The 19,220-nt window shown below is 34.2% G+C and overlaps 2 protein-coding genes across 2 annotated transcripts in view; both read right to left on the reverse strand.

The window, feature by feature from the left end:
- Positions 1-2,373: 2,373 nt before the first annotated feature.
- On the reverse strand, positions 2,374-6,929 carry LOC135195245 (uncharacterized). Its single transcript, XM_064221510.1, has 4 exons — positions 6,191-6,929; positions 5,744-5,970; positions 3,839-4,052; positions 2,374-2,996 (listed from the first exon to the last, which is right to left on the reverse strand). The coding sequence occupies exons 1-4, from the start codon at positions 6,255-6,257 to the stop codon at positions 2,374-2,376; spliced, it is 1,131 nt and encodes a 376-aa protein (XP_064077580.1). The 5' UTR covers positions 6,258-6,929.
- A 4,658-nt stretch (positions 6,930-11,587) lies between these two features.
- The window catches only part of LOC135195534 (ubiquitin carboxyl-terminal hydrolase MINDY-3-like), a 79,548-nt gene continuing 71,915 nt past the window's right edge, over positions 11,588-19,220 (reverse strand). Inside the window, exon 10 of the mRNA XM_064221785.1 lies at positions 11,588-18,654. Within this exon, the coding sequence (XP_064077855.1) occupies positions 18,511-18,654 (144 nt within the window). The 3' untranslated portion in view covers positions 11,588-18,510. The remainder of the gene's footprint in view (positions 18,655-19,220) is intronic.

Raw genomic sequence — 19,220 nt, forward strand, 5'->3', positions numbered from 1 at the left:
CAATATGATCAGCTACACAGTGATTATCCATCGTTTCATTGGCGCTTCAAGTTTTCAAAAGAGATATTCGGTGGGTTGTGATCACTTGGCATGATTCAAGCGGCGTTTAAAGTGTTTTTGCACTTCTGATAACCTCCATAGGATGATTATCTTCTCAGTCTCGTTTGACTTCTACAGGAGTGTTTGTCTCTTGGTCAGAATGATTAAACAAAAGTTTAAATATGCATCTAAAAACATTTATACACAATGTTGGCTAGACTTGCGTGTTGTTCGTGAAACGTTTGAAGAATTTGTTTAGATTTATGGCAGACACGGATCAAGACTCAAAAAAATTGATGTCCCACAGTTGAATACGTTTTCATTTTTTGGATATCAGCCCTTTTATCCGTTACCGAGTTAGCTGCAACTTAAAAGTGACGATATTATTTTTATTACTAACCGTTTGACGGAGAAAAACATAGCAGGACAAATTTGAAACGTTTGACACTTGGATTTAGATTACGAGGAGACTTCAAACTTTCAAAGTTAAAAATAAAGCCTCTCTAGTTTCTGCCTAGGACCCACTATGGCAGGTATAAGGATAATGTATGGGAAGTCAGAGACATGGGTGATTAGGCAAATACAGTTTTTTACGACTGAATTATGTTTACTGACAATGCTACAATTGTTTAGACTAAACAATTTTTCGACATTTTGTTTTACTTTGTTTGATCATTGTATTTTTTAAGGGATCTGTGTTACATTTGAATTTGCTTTATTTGACTATCCCTAAAATACGAAGTTTCTAACATATAACTTCTATTTAATTCGACTAGAATTGCTTTTGGTACATTTACATTTTTTAAAACCTTCTGGCTCCAAAATAAATAATTAATGCTACTGAGGCCAGATGTAATTTTAACGTGACAGTAGTAGGAAAAGTAAAAAATCTAAATATAAGAATTTGTTTTTGTTTTTTTGTTTTTACTCCAGAATCAATAAAACATCGTTATAAAAACAATGTATCAGGCGTATAATGCCTACTTGAACAAGTGGTTTTGTAAGAAAAAAATATTTTATAATCTCATGTCAAGCAGAAAATGAACACCGAAATATAAGCACAAATTAATGAGATGCTGTAATAAATCTGAGGTTTGTCTAGTAGCAGGATGTTTGTATCAATCAATACCAGCAAGGAACAGAAACACTGATCTTATCAGTGGTCTTAACGTCATAGGATTTTTCTTCTTCGTTGCTTCGGCGTAATTGACGATACCGGACATTGTTTTTCTCGTCCAAACGATAACATTTTATCATTTTTCTTTTAGTTCAAAACAAGAATGCATTTCCAGGCAACTCTCTCTCTCTCTGAACGTAATGCTCGAATGTGGAAAGTAAACAATAAACCAAGTAGAAGAGAGGATACGAATGAATTCCTGAGCCATTGAAATAAAGGAATATTGTCTGCTCCTGTTTTAGTACTTCGGTTTTGTATCTTAACATGTTTACGTAAAACAGAGGGAGTGAGTGAATCTTTAACGTCTGTGACATAAAATATACTGGTAGATACTTCAGTACAACCTATTCAAAACACATTAAAAAAGGTATTTTTTTTAATAACCGCCCTTCGAACGCACATGATTTTATTTATTTTGGGAGCTCACGATAGCATTATCTACATCATTGCCTTAGTCTCTGTTTATGCACTGACCGGAAGGGAAAGAGATGACATTAAATATATGGATGGTAGGAGAATGGAACCCACCTGATTAAATATATATATATATATATATATATATATATATATATATATATATATATATATATAAACAAATCCACGAAGGAAAGAGAAACGATTGATGGAGATCTGCATGGCCTTTCTACTTCTTGTCCTTTACTTAAGGACAAGAAGTCAAAAGGCCTTGCTGAACTCCATCGTTTCTCTTTCCTTTGTGGATTTTGCCTTTATTTATACTACATTCATCACGTTCCATATGTCCGTGATTCGGCTATATATATATATATATATATATATATATATATATATATATATATATATATATATATATATATATATATATATGTGTGTGTGTGTGTGTGTGTGTGTGTGGTGTGTGTGTGTGTGTGTATGTATATATGCATGTGTTCACGCTTGCAAAGGGGGTTAATAATTGTTTTGGTTTAATGCTGCCTTGCCTTCACTGAACTCAAAGAGTACCAGTGGACTTTCGCTTCACACATTTATGATTCATAGATCATTTCCTACATTTACTTTACGATTTAGTGCCCCCCAAATCATAAACATCTCGCACCTCATTTGTCAGGGAAACAAATGAGTAACTCTTTCGTAAGTATTATCCTCTACATCATCAGTACTTTTTCTGCGTAATAATGCTAATGTTGGCGCCTTGTCTGAACCCTGATGACCACACTGCAAACCGATGTACCAGGCCTCCCAGTCGTAGAATAATGAGAAGGGACATCAAGAAGGGTTCGGGAAAGGTTGGTGTTTGGCATCGTCAACTGAGGGGACTGTGGTGATCTGACCATTAAATGTGAATAGCCATAATCGTAATGTCCAGTAGGAGCCAGCGAACTGGAAGCCAAGGACGACTGTGACTCGTGGCATTCGTTACAATCACGAGTCCACGACAAGAACCCAGCTGTGCCGGTGAGTTCAGAAGATGGGCTTACGTTAAGTTCTGGAAGTGTTAAAGTTCTCTGGGTCGTTGCGTAACTAGAGTCGTCGGTTTCTGGTAACTGCCTTCTGTTTAAGCACAGGGGCCTGTCGAAGTCTGAATCTGGAGGCCCTTGATGAATCCGCGTTAAGAAAAAGTCTCCCGATTCTTGGCGATTGGGGTTGCTGGGTGTTCGAGATGCTGCTGCTGCTGCATTCTTCTTCTTCTTCTTCCTCTTCCTTAAAGCACATACTACAGCCGAGACTACAGTTGTTACAGCGATGGTAAGCCCAACAGCCCCAACTAAAATGACTTGGATGGTAGCGGTATCTTCTGTCGCTAGCGAGGAGAATAAAAATGAAATAACACTTGAACCGTTTCCGTAAGTCTCTTATCAGTGATAGTTGTATAAAAGAAATTTTCTTTAATATGATATACTGAACATTGGTAATTTTAATTACTAGGGACAGTGTTTTTATTATAATTCTTATTCGGTAGGTGAACACTTTCCATGTTGAACAACCCCACAAGGAACGTGAGCCTGAAATTCGAGTTTCCATTGAAAATGGTGAAAAATGAGTGAGGGTATCTACCTGATTTTGCAATCATAGCATGATAGCAGACTAATATTCTGAATACTTTCTGGGAAATGAACAACTGAGAGTCATCCAAAAAAATTTAAAGATAATTTTCACGAGTTATAAGTGGCTTGTAGATGCTAAATAAAAAAGGACGCTAAATAAATTATAAATATCCAATGTTCCTAACTTAAGGTCGTATACATTTTTCTGGATGCATTGATTATTATTACTATGTATTATTCAAATGTTATATATTTATTTATTTATTTGCGAAAACTTGAAATTTCAAAGAATTTGAGGATCAATAGTAAATTGGTAACAAAAATTAATTTATATACGTATTTGTATAATCATATAATTGACAGAGAGAGAGAGAGAGAGAGAGAGAGAGAGAGAGAGAGAGAGAAAGTTCATTGTCATGCTTGTCAATTTTCATAATGTATCCACACACACACACAGATGATCATTGTCATGCCTGATTTTATTAGGATGTATATATAGCTACGAGAGAGAGACGAGAGAGAGGAGAGAGAGAGAGAGAGAGAGAGAGAGAGAGAGAGAGAGAGAGAGCTCAACGTACGTGAATAACAATGATTTTACCCGATGTGCTGTTCAGAGGGGAACAAACGCTGATGTTGAGACCGTCATCCTCTGGACCACCAAATCTCTCTAGGGTAACGTTATGGAAACCAAGGTTTAAAGTATTCTTTAGACCTTGATGGAAACTCCTTGACTGGTAACAAATCGCTTCCGAGATAGAGTCAAATTCGCCTCTTGTCAGATACTGCTCCACTTCTATTGACTTTTCTTTAACCTAAAGAATATCAAAATGTACTTTACCTCATACTGGTGGACTTGATGATGATTGATATATATATATATATATATATATATATATATATATATATATATATATATATATATATGGGCATGTGGATACGGAAGGACATGGTAGTACATTACAGAGGATTTTTTATTGCTAGCGGCGTTTCAAGACAAAGTCCCATTTTCAGGCTAAAGACAAGAAATAAATGTTACATCAATACAAAACAATTAAGCAAGTTAACGTAAAATTATTATCAATTAAATTATTTCTAAGTACAGTTACGAATTAAAAATTTAAAAATCTCAGAGAATGAGTATTCCATCAACACATAACAGGCTTATGAATGGAAAATGTAAAATCATAAATGATTAAAATATTTACAAGTAAAATTACGAGTAAAAGCATATTAAAAAATATAAAAAAATATATATATATTAAAAATGAGGAAAATACCTTGCTCAAGCAGAGTCCCATCGAAAATACCATCAGTAACTTTTTTTTTTTATCCACCTAAGTAGTGCAGTCCATTTAGCACAGAAACTTACATATTAATGTTGGAATACCTTATATACATGATAGGATGTTTTTGCCCTCCCTTAAGAAAATTTTAAACCACCGTTATCCAGCAGTTGATGCCAGATTCACTTGCATAAATCCGAGTACCATTGATGCAATCCGATGGAGTGTATTTATTTAATTTCTACCGATATAATCAGCAGACCTACGTTATGAAGTACGTGCCGTCGTGCCCGTTGCTCAAAGTGAGATTTGATGCTCATAGAGGTGTAAGTTACCGACCGGCAGCAAATTATCCACCCCTGAATAATCAAATATCAGGAATCCCGCTAGAATCTGTAAGGCAGCCATAAATTATAACAACTTTAAAGTCATTATGACGTCATCATATGAACACCACCTCCTCGTTCTTGAAAGTTTGGCAATTAAGAAGCTGGGACCTTCACTTAACAACCATACCACCTCACTACCTTTGTGTATAGCATAAAGCCACGTGTCACTTTGTTCTTTGCCTCTTGACTTTTTTCCACCGTCTTGATACGGGTTGGCGGGACTCTGCTTGAGCAAGGTATTTTCCTCATTTTTTTTTCATTTGTATATATTTTTTAATGTTTTTATTCCTATTTTTTCTTAGAAATATTTTAATTGTTTATAATTTTTTATTTCCCTTCATTAAACCTGTTATGTATTGATGTAACACTCATTCTCTGAGATTTTTAAATTTTTAATTCGTAATTTTACTTAGAAATACTGTAATTGATAATAATTTTATGTTAACTTGCTTAATTGTTTTGTATTGATGTAACATCTATTTCTTGCCTTTAGCCTGAAGGTGGGACTTTGTCTCGAAACGTCGCTGGCAATAAAGAATCCTATGTAATGTGTAATGTCCTTCCGTATCCCCATGCCTATTTCACCGAGGATTAGCCCACCAGTGATGAAGAATATATATATATATATATATATATATATATATATATATATATATATATATATATATATATATATATATAAGCAGATTAAGGCAACTAGATACCAACATTGGCGTACACAGATCTCATTCGATGAAACCTTATTAGTTAATAATGATGTCCTTTTAGATATTAGTCAGCTGAATAGCCTACCCACGCATACGCCATCACATCCGGAAGTTCGAAACTAACCTTCAGTTTATAGGTAGAACTGTGCTGAAAAAGGACCCACTTATTTTTGTGATCAGTGCAATTTATCTTCAGTTTACTGGACTCAAAATCAAAAATTATCTGAGCTACAGTTGCTTCCTGGTTCTTGACAAGGAGTACGAGGGTCCAGTTAAAAGATCTGGATTCTAGTTCGAGTATGACTTCCAAAGATCCTCGGAGATGTATTGGAAAATCTTGCTTTCTGCAGTCTGGAAGGGTGTGTCAGGTGTCTATGAGTGCAGACATTGATATAATTGGTGATTTATTATTACCTTACCTAGAGGATCTCGATCAAATATACACACACGTACGTACATAAATAAAGTACAGCAATGTATAAGGATTTTATCTGAAACCAGACCTATACTTAAATACATTAGGTATAGACCTATGAATTATTAGTAAATATTATACTCGCATAAACCTTACCAATTTGATTCCCGCCAGTCAGGGCTGTCACAGTACCAAGAACGATAACAAAGGCAATATACTTCATTTCTGAAAAAAAACATAATGAATTATGATTTAATATTAGAGAGCATTTTTACATGTTCGAGCAGCAGTGATAGAGGAAACGGGAGAAGGACTGCCTGACGTCATCACAAATAATAAAAAAAAAATTTCGAGGGGAGAAAGATGTGCTACCGCAGAGAACTCTGATTTATGAATTACTGTCATTAACTATTTTTTCTTGAATATTAAATTATAACTTACAATAAAATAGCCTTCTCACAGGCAAGATTGCATTCAACAACAATTGGCATTTTTTCATGATTTCCTAGGCCTAACTCGATCACATTTTATTTCCCAGCCTATTCCTTATTCGTACCGCGAGTTCCTCACAACACTATTTTAAAGAATTTTAACACTGCAAAACCTCCTTTTCAAAACATCATGCATTTTAAAACGTTATTAGCGGAGTGCTGGAGAAAAAGGCTTCATATCGCAGGTATTGAAGAAAAAAGATCAAATATACCTTACCTGACTTTTCTTCACTTGGGCCGATTGTGGTGTTTAAAGACAAAGAACGTTGCTGCTTACGATGACTAGAACCAAGTGCTCTGCTAGAACTAAACGGAAGAATATTTTGTGAAAAAGGCATAGTATCAATTTGATGAACGGGAAGATAAAGATTTCCGGTTCCTCTTTCGACAGCGAGCACGCGTGTATTTCCGGACTCATTTGACTGATGTTGACGAGATGTAAAAGAAGTAGAAGAGGAAAAAAAAAATTTGTATTCTTTATGGTCATCATTCATACACTATAACATCAACTACTGCTGCTTTAGATTAAAGAAAGGATGATAACCAAAATTACTAAGTGGATGACAAGTAGTAGCGAGCCACAAATGCAGCAACAATTGGAAGTTTGAAAATAATTAAAAATAGATTTTAAACACTTACATAAGAACCGAAAGATAATTATTAACAAGTAGCATGCTCAGAGAGAGAGAGAGAGAGAGAGAGAGAGAGAGAGAGAGAGAGAGAGAGAGAGAGAGAGAGATTGTAATCGGATGACATAAATTTGATTTATCGGTGTAGCTGTCTAGAATTAATATTTTTAATTAAAGAAAAGAGGGATATCTGTATCAAATCACCCGATTAACAGTGTTGCCATTTTCAGGTAGTCCCGGGCACATTTGTTGTTTATTTTAATTACTCAAAGTCAAGTGCTATGGTTTTCATCAATAAACAGGAAAGCCAAAATCTGAATTTATTTTTTTTTTATTTTCCCTCCAGCCAATTTAATTTCCTTTGACTTTCATGCCATTTTCAGTACCATATACTAAACAAATAAGCTACAGATTCCTCAGATTTTTTACACAGATTAATTTTGCAATAATATAGATTTATACAGTTTTTCAGTAAATATCCAATTAAGAAAATGTGGCGATACTGCCGGACAATCTATTATTGTGTGAAGTGTTGAAGAGTTGCCTATCCTGCAGTCTAGTGATACTTGTTCCCTGCTGTTATATGTTGTTCAAGTTTCCGTAGTGTAAACTGCGAAGTAGACCTTCGAAAAAACATGTGAGTTGATGCTATTTGATTTATTTACTAACTTGTTTGTGCGATATACCTTTTACTAACGTCAGACGGCATTGGAGTTCACACTATTGCCAACACGTGGGTGCTTACTTGACGCAGTTGGCACATTTTTTCTTTCTTTTTAACTCAAAATGGCTCGTATCAGAAATGGCTCCTATTACCTAGTAGTAGCCTATAGGCAGACTTTTAACAATAAAATATTCCAACGCTTTACAATAGCCCTAGCAAACTTTCAACAACATATTAAATTGATGTAATTCTTGAATTTTGTTAAAGATCTGAGATAGCCTAGTAGTAGTAGGTTATGTTTCTCGGTCTTTCCTAGTACCTACAATGTAATTCCTAAACTTCGTTACAAAAATGGAAGGCATCTTTGAACCTAGATGCAAAAAAGTAGGCCTATGAGCATTTCAGCTTGAAAATGAGTACTTAAAAGTTGGATTAAATAGGAATACTAGGTATACCTAGCCTATAGCCTAGTAGGCTAGGTGCTAGGATTTCAAAAACTTTTAGCATTTAATGGCATGATTGCATTTGCTATGTTATTGCAAGAAAGTGTTTTGTCCTCACCACAAAGTTTTTATTTATTGAGGGGAGAGGCTTTGCTGGCCAGCCTCTAATTTCACCTATTTTTTTTATATTTAATAAATATGATTCAATTCAATGACAAACCTTTGAGAGTCTAGTGTTTTAATGCAGTGGTCTGATCAAACTACCAAATATTGCAGTAATAATAATGATGATAATACCGGTGCGACCACAGTTAGATGCAACTTCCATATACTACAGTACAGTGCTGTTATTCTATTCGTTTCTGCAAAGGGATTGTAATGGTTGTTATTTACTATGTATTCAAATGGACTCTTCAGCAGTTTGCATTTTCTATGAGAAATATCCACAAATTACTATATTTTCATGTCAATTTCATGATTAAATGCACTTTTTGTAGTAGAATTATTTAAAACAACCAGGTACCCTAAGCATTTTTAGTTGTTTTTTCTTGAGTTTGAACTAACAAAACGGGCAGTTTTAAGCCTTCATATAGGGGTTCTAAGTATTTGCAGATTCTAGCCATCCGGGGGTCTGGAACGCATCCCATGCCAATACTGGGGTCCACTGTCATTCTTCAATTGAAAATTTTGTGAATATCAACAGTCCTTAAAATTCATGATCTTAAAAATGAGTTGGAGACCAAGTATGACTGAGTTGTATTTTGAGCCAACATTATATAAACTTTCATTTCAAGGTTTGCTAAACCTGCCAAGCCTTCTGTTGACCTGGAATTAATCTCAAGATTCCACAGCTTATTGTATGAAGATAAATCATAGTCATGAAAGGCATTCAGTTTTTAATTGGATTCTCACAAAACAAAAAATAAAATATAAAAAAGTCAAGTCTTTCATGCAGCGTAATGTTTACATAAGTTTTGTCAACAGTTACTCCTTCACATGAACACAGAAATTTCTTGTATAAACTATAGTGGTTCAGAGGTGCAGATACAAAGCTTGTACCTAACATTGTCTCGATAATGTAAAAAAAAAAAAAAAAAAAAAAAAAAAAAAAAAAAAAAAAAAAAAAGGACCTTTTTTTTTTCCCCTTTGCATATAACTTTTCAATATACTTAATTTATTTTTATAATGGGTTCCTCTAGCTCTCTTTTAACCCGCTTGATCCTAAGTTCTAAATAAAGCTGGTTTTAAATGCCTTTATATATACCACTTTAGTGTATGCAAAAATAAATATAAGCAAATATAAACGATACATATTGGTCAGCAGTACAGTAACAATAAAAAATAATGGAATGATTTGAAAATATTAGTACAGTATGTCATAAATAAAGTTCACTGATGAAAGTATACACAACTAAGAAATAATAGCACATGTGCTGTTTATTCTAGGTAAGAAGTAGCCATTTTCTTTAAACACGAGAAATTTTCACTTGTAAGCCAAATACTGAATCTTACATAAACCATACAAAAGCACCTGGAAAATGACTGAATGCACTTAAAGTGGAAAGCAGGTATAATTTGAAAAAAAAAAAAAGTAGCTAAGGTATGAGAGATGTGATTTAATTGGTTTCTGAGGCAGCAGTGAGAAAGTATTGCAGGATAGGCAACATACGGAGGCTTCTCTTATCATTTACTTGGCGACCATATCGTGAAGGTTTTTAACCATGTACCAATAAAATATGGGATGATGCATAACATAATATTTGGAATGTTCAATGAATACATTGAAGCTCTTTTCTTCATACAATGATCTGGATTACATATCTAAATGCTGTCAGATAGAAATACTAGAATCTACATTGTATATTTTGTTCATAAACACTCCCATATATTTTACCCAGAAGTGCATTGAACTGCAACGGAATAAAAGGAAATGAACTTCAATGATAGATGTTTTAAATTTAAAGTAAATCTTTACACGAAGTTACATGGGATGGTATTAAATTAATTTCATTAATTCCAGTATCTCATTTGGTTTTGTTGTCCCAAACCAGTGCAGATTTCTAGATGCATACAATTAAAGCACAAGATACATAGTTAGGTGAGATGTATGTACATATTTGCTAAATTGAGCCAAGTAACCTTTTTGTCGTGTACTTTTACAAATGGCACAAAAAACTTTCCTAATCTTAGAATATTCCATGTAACAGAAAATGCCTCCTGGAAATGCAAGCCAGATTGAAAGGCTATTATAGAAATATTTAGCAGTTTCTCACGTCACCGTATGTAGATCCTGTGCTAGGGGTTCATTTCCTTTACAGACTTGTCAGCTCGCAAAAGACTCTGTCCATGGGTCACTCAGCTGGTTCTAGAACACATAAGGATAGTACAGTACCTAAGAACATTATACTAATGGTAACTCTTGACAAGTGCTATTAAAGTCTACCAGTTGACTTCACCACATTTTACGCAAACCTTAGTATTACTGTACATACTTTTGCATCAGATGGCAGACTTATATTTTGCCCTCTTTTAAGCAACACTTTCTTATTCCCATCCTAGACCACCTAGAATAGATTAGTTCATATTGGTACCCATGTGTATTTTAGTTTTGGTAGCCTTTTCTTGCCTTTTGTACTAAATCACCATTATCTTTTGCTGTAAAGAATACAGTACACACTAATGTTGTACCCTTGCAGCTTTTACCCAGTTACTCCCAGTAAAGCAAAAGGCCAGAATTGACCTCTTTAAGCGTAGGCTGGATATATATCACCTTCAAGAACTAAAGTTCAAAAGCTCGAGACTTATTACATATGTTGTAAAGTGGTGAAAAGTCAGCCCCCTAGAATTCCTTCATGCATGACTGGTTGATGTCTAAAGAAATGGCATATAAAATTGCAGAAATAGAGAAAAGATTTTTTACTAACTAAAATGGACAACTTCATGAGGATGAATAGGATTTAGCTTTTTCCAGAGAGCCTGCATTTGGCTGCACCTAGACAGCCGTCCAACTGCCAGGTTGCCTAGCTCTTTCCAAGTTCTGGAATGTATAGAATAGTAATCTCTTTTTAGCTGAAGGTTATAAGAGAGTAATCTCTTTTTAGCTGAAGGTTATAAGAGAGTGCATTATTCCATTCAAGACTAAGCAGCTCTCCAGTTTGGGGAAATGGTTATGCCACTGAGGAGACTAGACCCTTGATTTCTTTTGGATTCTGCTTACATCATTACAGTTAAAATAAATTGCCTTAGTAATAGTCTTCATCTATAAATAAGGGTGGCATTGTACAGTAGAAAGAATAATAAAGAAAGGAGAGAAGAAAAGGAGCAGGAACAATATTACATTTATTATAAAAACTGCAAAATATCACAACGCATAATTGACAAACAAGAATATGCAAAGTTGTCAAAAAAAAAAAAAATCATGAATACTAACATGCAGACTATTCTTTTCTTTGCTCGTTATGGTAGAATGACCTCTATGGAATATTGATTGTGATCTACATAGCATTCTTAGTGTGCCCACTATTTAACATTTGGCTATGGTCTAGGAGAAGTAAATACTTGAAACTTCCACAATCATGCAAGTTTTCACAAGCAACACACCACCCGATTTTTTGACAGGTGATGTCAAGTGAAATGAAGACTCATTGAGAGAAAGATGCCCTTGAAACAAAGAATCCATGAATTCAAACACCCACTGAAGAGCACAGTATTCTGTACACTATTGGAGCAACCATTAGAAAATCTGTCTTTCCATTTCTCATTTCTCAAGTGCTCATGGCCCTAGGTAGTTTTATGGAAAGTTATAGCATCAGACAGACTTATTGTTTGCACCAGTTTGACATTAGGGAATTCATGATCTTTGAAGAATTTTTTTAATTATTGTTATTAATTCATTTAAAAAGACCATCGAGTTAAAACCCTTGACACGTCATGTCATCTTTGAGCCAGTTTCAGTCGGATTAAGTATTAAGAGGTTTGAGTACATAATTTGTATCAGGTTCTGTAGCTGAGTGGTGAAATTTATAAGGCTTCTGTAATGAAAATTTCCTTTGACACTATATAGGTTTGACAGGTAGCCACTTTTATCCCCTGTTTTTTTATAGAAAAGCATCGAATTCCAGACTCTTTGATTTCACTGTATCGTGGACTCTTCTAAGAATTCTTTAATATTGTAGTCTTGTGGGTTTGTGAGACCTGATAGCCAGAGCCCTAAATTACTTTGGGTACTCTATACATATCTGGCTTTAATGAAGGCAACTGGATGTCTAGGGCAGGTATATGTGGGGTGTCACAGACTGCTGGGGAGGCTCTAAATTCACTATCCTAGATTAGTTGAATCAAAAGCTTTTCACTTAAAGTGAATCCGTTCTTATAACCAACTTTAACTTGTGTTAGTGTGATGAATTTGTGCATAAGTTAGTCTGTCATTTTCTGGTAATTTTTACATAAGCCAAAAATTAAGCAGATTGATGAAGAATGTCTTGCAAAGTATAGTGTGGTGCACTTTACAAAGTACAAATGCAGCTAGTGTTAACTGTCATTTTCTGCATCCTTGCTATCACCGGCCATCCAGCTGCATTGCTTTCTGCCATTTACTTTTCATCCTTTCCCAAACTTTTCAGCCCTTATTAAAGAACAGATCTTTTGGCCCACCAATTGAGATTCCAGAAGTGAGGTTTAGTGGTCTGGTTAAACTATTGGATAGTAATAACTCAAGGAATTAAAGTTAACTGCATCAATCTTTTATTCTAGAGTATCATGTTTTCATTGATATCGACTGGAAAATGGTGTAAGGGACTCTACTACTTCCCGAAATGGAGCTCTAATGAGCCTTATGCTTGCTGCTTTCCAAGATGTTGTCAACATATTTCTTTACCAGACAAATTTTATTCTTCTCATTGTACCCTGAGGTGCAGAACCAGACTACTACTTTCCACTATGTATATATTTTCATTCTGTTGCAAATAAAAGCATGTTTATGAAATGAGAAGATTTAGCAAAAGTCAAATTTATTGACTAGTGATGCCAGTCCATAACAAAACAAATTGAAGTAATGAAATTATCTTTGAAAAGATATTAAGAAGCAAAATTAATTTTAATATATGTCATAAAGGTTTAACTTTGTAAGAAAATGAGTGATCATTGTCTAAAAATGAAAACTACATACATCACATTGGTTCCTATAGTGTATTCTGCAAAGTTTGACAAGTAAACAAGAACTTAACTCCCTATTTACTACAGGCTTACTGTGGATAATGTTCCCAGATTTTAATTTTTTAGGTTACCTAACATCATTTAAACATTTACACTTTTCCATTAATGATATGTACATGCAATTGTAACTGGAAAGCTTATTAATGGACAAAAATAAACGGTTTTTATTTTGAAGAGTTCAATGGGATGGGAAAACAAGTACATTTGCCATGTCGAGGCAGCAAGTAGAGAGAAAGAAAGTGGAGTAAAAAGTATTGAACTTGATGTAAGCCCTTACAAAGCAAGACCCAACTCGAGAAAAGGTTATGGAAATTTTGAAAAACAATACTGGTAATCACTGGAATAAAACTGCACGAAAAATGTAATCTCAAGTAAAAATATTTGGGATAAAAATAGTATACAAAACTGCTTTCTATTGATATTAATTACTACGAATATGTGCACTATTATTACGACATTAGAATAGCAAGCTGGTCCATTATTCTTATTTCTAGTAAGAATAAGATTATATTGTCATACAGGGTTACCAGTACTGATTTTGCATAATACTTCCTACATGCAACAACACACTTTAGGCATTCCACAACATAAAATTTCATGAATGGTGATTTTTTTTGTTTTTTTGTTTTTGTTTTTGCAAAAAGCAGTTATATGAAAGCCATACATTACCAGCTCTCATCAGCTGTCAAATATCAATCTTGTCTGTTATTTTAGTGCTTACAACCTTCCTTATCAAGCAGTACTGTAACTGTACTGCTGGAGAAATGCAAGTTGAAGGGTTAGGATCACAAAATCTGGCTGAAAACAGAGAAAAAGAGCCTTGGCATTTTGCCTGCACAGTTTTGGTAATGGTAAATAAAAAATCCTATGGTAGAGGCCATGCAAGATGCTGTAGTATTAGGAAATATGCAAAAGAGCTTAAATGTTCATGATGACATACAGTGTTACAATGGTTCTCAAATGGAGGTTCTTATACCAGAAATCTGTTAGCATTCTTGCCAGATGCAAACATAAACTGCGACCTTTTGCTTAACAAACTACAATTTACACCATTTACACATTTAGTCAATAATGGCCACAATGTCACTTATTTTTACTGTATATAAACATGTACATTGCTTTTTTATACAGAAATATGCTGACCTGTTATTAAATATGCAGACCTGTTAGTAAATATGCAATATATTAAACAGGTCATCAATTATAGGAGGCTAGAGTATGTGCCACAGAGTTATTGTCGGTACTGTTAATTGAGAAAAGACTTTCTCATTATTGGTTGAAATTTCTTCACCATTAAAACCTCTTAAGTTCCCTTCCCAGCCATTCCTTCTGTTGCAGTAACAATAAGTAGAACAACAATGAATAGATTTGATTGCTGAAAAGTATATTGATAAAGTAAATTTTTCAATTATATGAAAGTAGCATTATACAGTTTTTAGGTGCAAATATATGTATATTGTGACCTGACAGTACTGAAAAGGTGTATATAGTCCTTTTCTTACCAAAAAAATACCTCACATTTTAAATACACAAGCAATAATCACAAAGTTACAAGGAGCAGTCTTGGGGGAGACGACTTAGTGCAACCTAGTTAAACACAAGACTAAGTAGAATTTAAAGCTACTTGATGGAAAAGTTGATGGGTTTTAATTATGATTATGATGTTAATGAGTTAGAATTAAGGTAGTTTTACAAGTGTCATGGCAATTTTTAACAGAGGGACTGTAAGATTACCCGGAAAGTAACGGATAAATTCCAGTAAGTTACTGGATTAACACAATGGCTTCTGTTGAAATATTCTGTTTTAATATCCGTCAAAGAATACAAGCAAAAATTATTACTAGAGTCTTAAAATAAGTAAAAATATAAAAACTAGCATTTTGTTGCAAAGGATTACAACTAACAAAGTTAGTTGGCACATAAATCAGATTGAAATAAAAAAGAATATTAGGTCAGTGGTTTACCCAAATATGGTATGGTAGACTTAAAAACAGGAAATATAACTTTTCAGCAGTTAAGAAGTAGCCTTGTCAAGTGAAAAGACAGAAATAAAATTAAATGAAACTCCTATCACTTCTAACAAATAAGAGATCAGTGGCTAAGAAATTTGAAACACCACAAAGGTGAATCACCTAAACTGAAAAAGTAAACCACCTCATTGAACTTAGAAATTGTGAGTGAAATGGAGACAACTGAAAGATACAGAACTGAGATCGTAAGGTACTTAACTTTAATTAAAAATAGTACCAGGTTGGAATCAAACTTTTTCTCTTGATGACCTATGAGTTGTCACTTTTTTCAACTGGTATTTTCTCCAAGTTTCACTTTTAGAGCATTGTACTTCATCTCATGAATTTTCTGGATCTCTATCATGCTGTCTCCATTATGACTCCCTCTTTTTCATTGTCTTCAGCACTGAATGGCTTAAAGTACTCTCGTGTTCGGCTTTATAGATTAAGTTTCATAATCCATTCTTTCTAAATGCATCAACTTGGAGGATAGACATTTCAGTAATAAAAATAAAAAATAATACTGTGATATAAAACATCCTTTATCCTAGCTTCCTTATAAGGGTCCCTGCAGCACAATACGAAGACTAATAAAGCAGTCCCAAAATTTAGAACAGCAACACTTGCTTTGTGGCGGAGAAAAGTTTAAACGTGCACAGAATCGTTCTACATTTCTGGCATTTTAATTTTTTTTCGAGAACATACTAAAACTAATAAAAACTACAATAGATTTTGGTAGGTACCTTGGTGACACACTTCTAAGGCACATTGGGACTTAGAGCTGACAGACAGCAGTCACATGAAAGTGAGTAAAGCTTTAAGTACATGCTGAGTATATTAGGGAAGTTCTGCTTTCAGGCTTCAGCGTTGTTCATTACGGGAAAGACATGCAAACAGTCATTACTTTGTGTAGAGTAACAATTAACATAAACCTTGCTTAGTACATGAGTCACTGACAATTATTCAAAGCTTATCAATTGTTTTATTTGATATACAAAAGCGTACAGCTTCCAACAATTAGTGCTATGATTAAATCCCTGTACCACTACCACCCATGAAATCAAGGGGAAAAGTGAGATGAGATTTGGTAAGATTAAAAAATTGATATTTTCTGTCCATGAAAATCCCGCTGTCCCAAAACCTGTAACAGGTCATTGAGTTATATCATCCAAGACTATTTTATGGTCCTCAGTTTTGTGGAAGCTTGCTTAGCCAGTCAATGGAATGACTTTAGCATTAACGTTTCATAACAAGGTATGAACATACTTCATGGTCCTAATGAAGTGGATTTTGAGCCACCTTCTTGGGAGGGGAAGGTTTTTCCAATATCAACAAGCTCTAAGCCTTCGGGGTAGTGTGTCCTTCAGTAGGTGAAGTATGCCATTAGTTAGTACTTTCTTAAATCTTGGTGCCCAGGTTCTAAGCTCCTTGGCATTAGAAAATGCTATAAGTTTTCACGTTCTTTGAGGTGAAGATATGCAGTCCCAACAGCAAAAAGAACAGACAGGCCTGCATACTCCTTTCAATTGTGAGCTTGGCATTTATTCAGGAAATGCTAATCTTTACAACTAAAATCATGCTGAATCAGGAAATAAAGCTGCTGGTATTGATGGACGCAAAGACAAGTGTTTTTTTTTTTTTTTTTTTTATTAAGCTTTAATATCTGAACGTCTTCCAGATGATTTTCTTGTGAAAAAGACAAATTCCTGTGACTGATTAATTTAGGGAGGCGACGCTCTCGGGCTTTCAGCACCGTAAACTAGAACTTAACTATTACTACTAATTTTGAAGAATTCAAAATAACTCCTGTAAGTTGTAACATAATTCTCCATTACTTCCTTGTAATTATAAATTACTCAGAAACTGTAATACCAGCAAAACAGGTACTGGCGCTGCAGTAGAGGCAGCAAGAATGCATTGTCAAATAATAGAATAAACAAGTTTTGGTGCCAGTCAACAGCTAAAATAACATACAAAACTGATTAGGTATAAAAATTTTTACATACATACAACTGGTAAAATTTTCAATAATATACTATTCAACTCATATTCAAACCTATAAGTGTTGATCTTAACTAAAATTTTCTTGGTATCAAAAGCAATACTCCTGAAGGTTGGTGCAGCAACAACAAAACTAAACTCTAACTTAAATTTCAGTCACTGTACACCTTATGCATCCCCATTTTTTCAGGCAAATTTCTAACCATTTCATCAAACAAGAGGCCTATCATGAAAGAAGTAGAAAATGAGGGTTTGTGTAGATGCATTATATTATACACACTTTTTTTTTTCTTTTAAAGGTCTATGAAGAACCTTACTTAGAAAATGATGGTACTACTTTGATTATAATATTTTGAAGATTTTTCAACACCAATCACAAATATTAATCACCATATACAAGGGCAAGACTGATGACACATGCATACTGGAGATAAATATTACCATCTTTCATTCTGTGATAAAAGAAAATAAGAGTTGCAGCAGTGATTAAATATAGTGTATAGAGTACGTAGTATATGAATGACAGCCGGGAAAAAAAATAGTTTATGTAGAAATGTTAAAAGAAATTAAAAAGTGAAAAAAAAAAAAAAAAAAAAAAATCACATTAACACAGTTAAAGACCTCTGACTTTGACTTTAATAGTCACCTACAGCTTCTTTCCAATTAATTACGCCTACATTTCTGTATAATGACCATGCAATAATGTCTGCTAAATAGCAAACAATATCCTTCTCCATTACTGACACGAGCTTCACACAGGACATAAATACTATAACAACCACGTGAGATCAATCTGGCAGTTTCCCAACATGAAGATAACTCTGGAATGATACTGCATCATGAAATGATGATTTCCGTTTCGTACAAAATCAAAGTATGCGTCTCAGAACTGAAGCATGAAAATGTTGTTACAATGCACTTAATTAAAAATGATAACACTACTAAAATTGTAAAAGTAGCAGCAAAATTGTGATTCAGCACATGGCAAACTGACTTAAAACCAGAACAGAAACACTGAAGAAAAGCTAATTGAGGGATGGTGTGAAGGTAGACCACTGTATGTCAATGTTAGGCCATTTCGTAGTAAGGCAAGATAGGAACTCGTTGTTGCTCAGGGCGAAGCCAACGTGACTTTCTTGTATTGTGACTCTACCTTCTGCGTATGCAATCTGGAAATGAAGTGGTTCTTTTTAATAGCATCGTTCTAACTAGGAAGGATGAGAAAATCAAAGGTTCTCGTCAATACTTTCAATTGTGCTGGGGTTATTATAGAGCAATACTATGAAAGGAACACTGTTAAATGCACTAGATATACTAAAACAACTTTGACTATGTACAGAGAACTATAATAAAACTACAAATGTAGCACATAATAAACTTCAGATTTCAAAAAATTCAGTCAACCTCAAATGACATCCTGGGTTTGATATCAGTAGATATGCTTAAGCATGTTACTTTCAAAATATAAATGGAAGGATATGTTTTGGTCAAGTTCGTTTTAACAGTCCAGTATCAAATTCATCATCATTAAACATTCTTGAGTCATGTACATACAAATATCCCCTAATTTACTTAGTTTCCAAAACTATTTGCAAATTACACGTGTGAAACTCATCAAGTCTGGTAGTACATAAATACTGAAATACAGTATGTACAGGCAATCCTTGGGTTACAGTGGGGGTTCCATTCCAGTAGCATGCCGTAAGTCGTAAATTGGGTAAGCCAGAATATTATA

This window comes from Macrobrachium nipponense, chromosome 16 (genome assembly GCF_015104395.2).
Source record: "Macrobrachium nipponense isolate FS-2020 chromosome 16, ASM1510439v2, whole genome shotgun sequence".
Lineage (NCBI taxonomy): Eukaryota > Metazoa > Arthropoda > Malacostraca > Decapoda > Palaemonidae > Macrobrachium > Macrobrachium nipponense.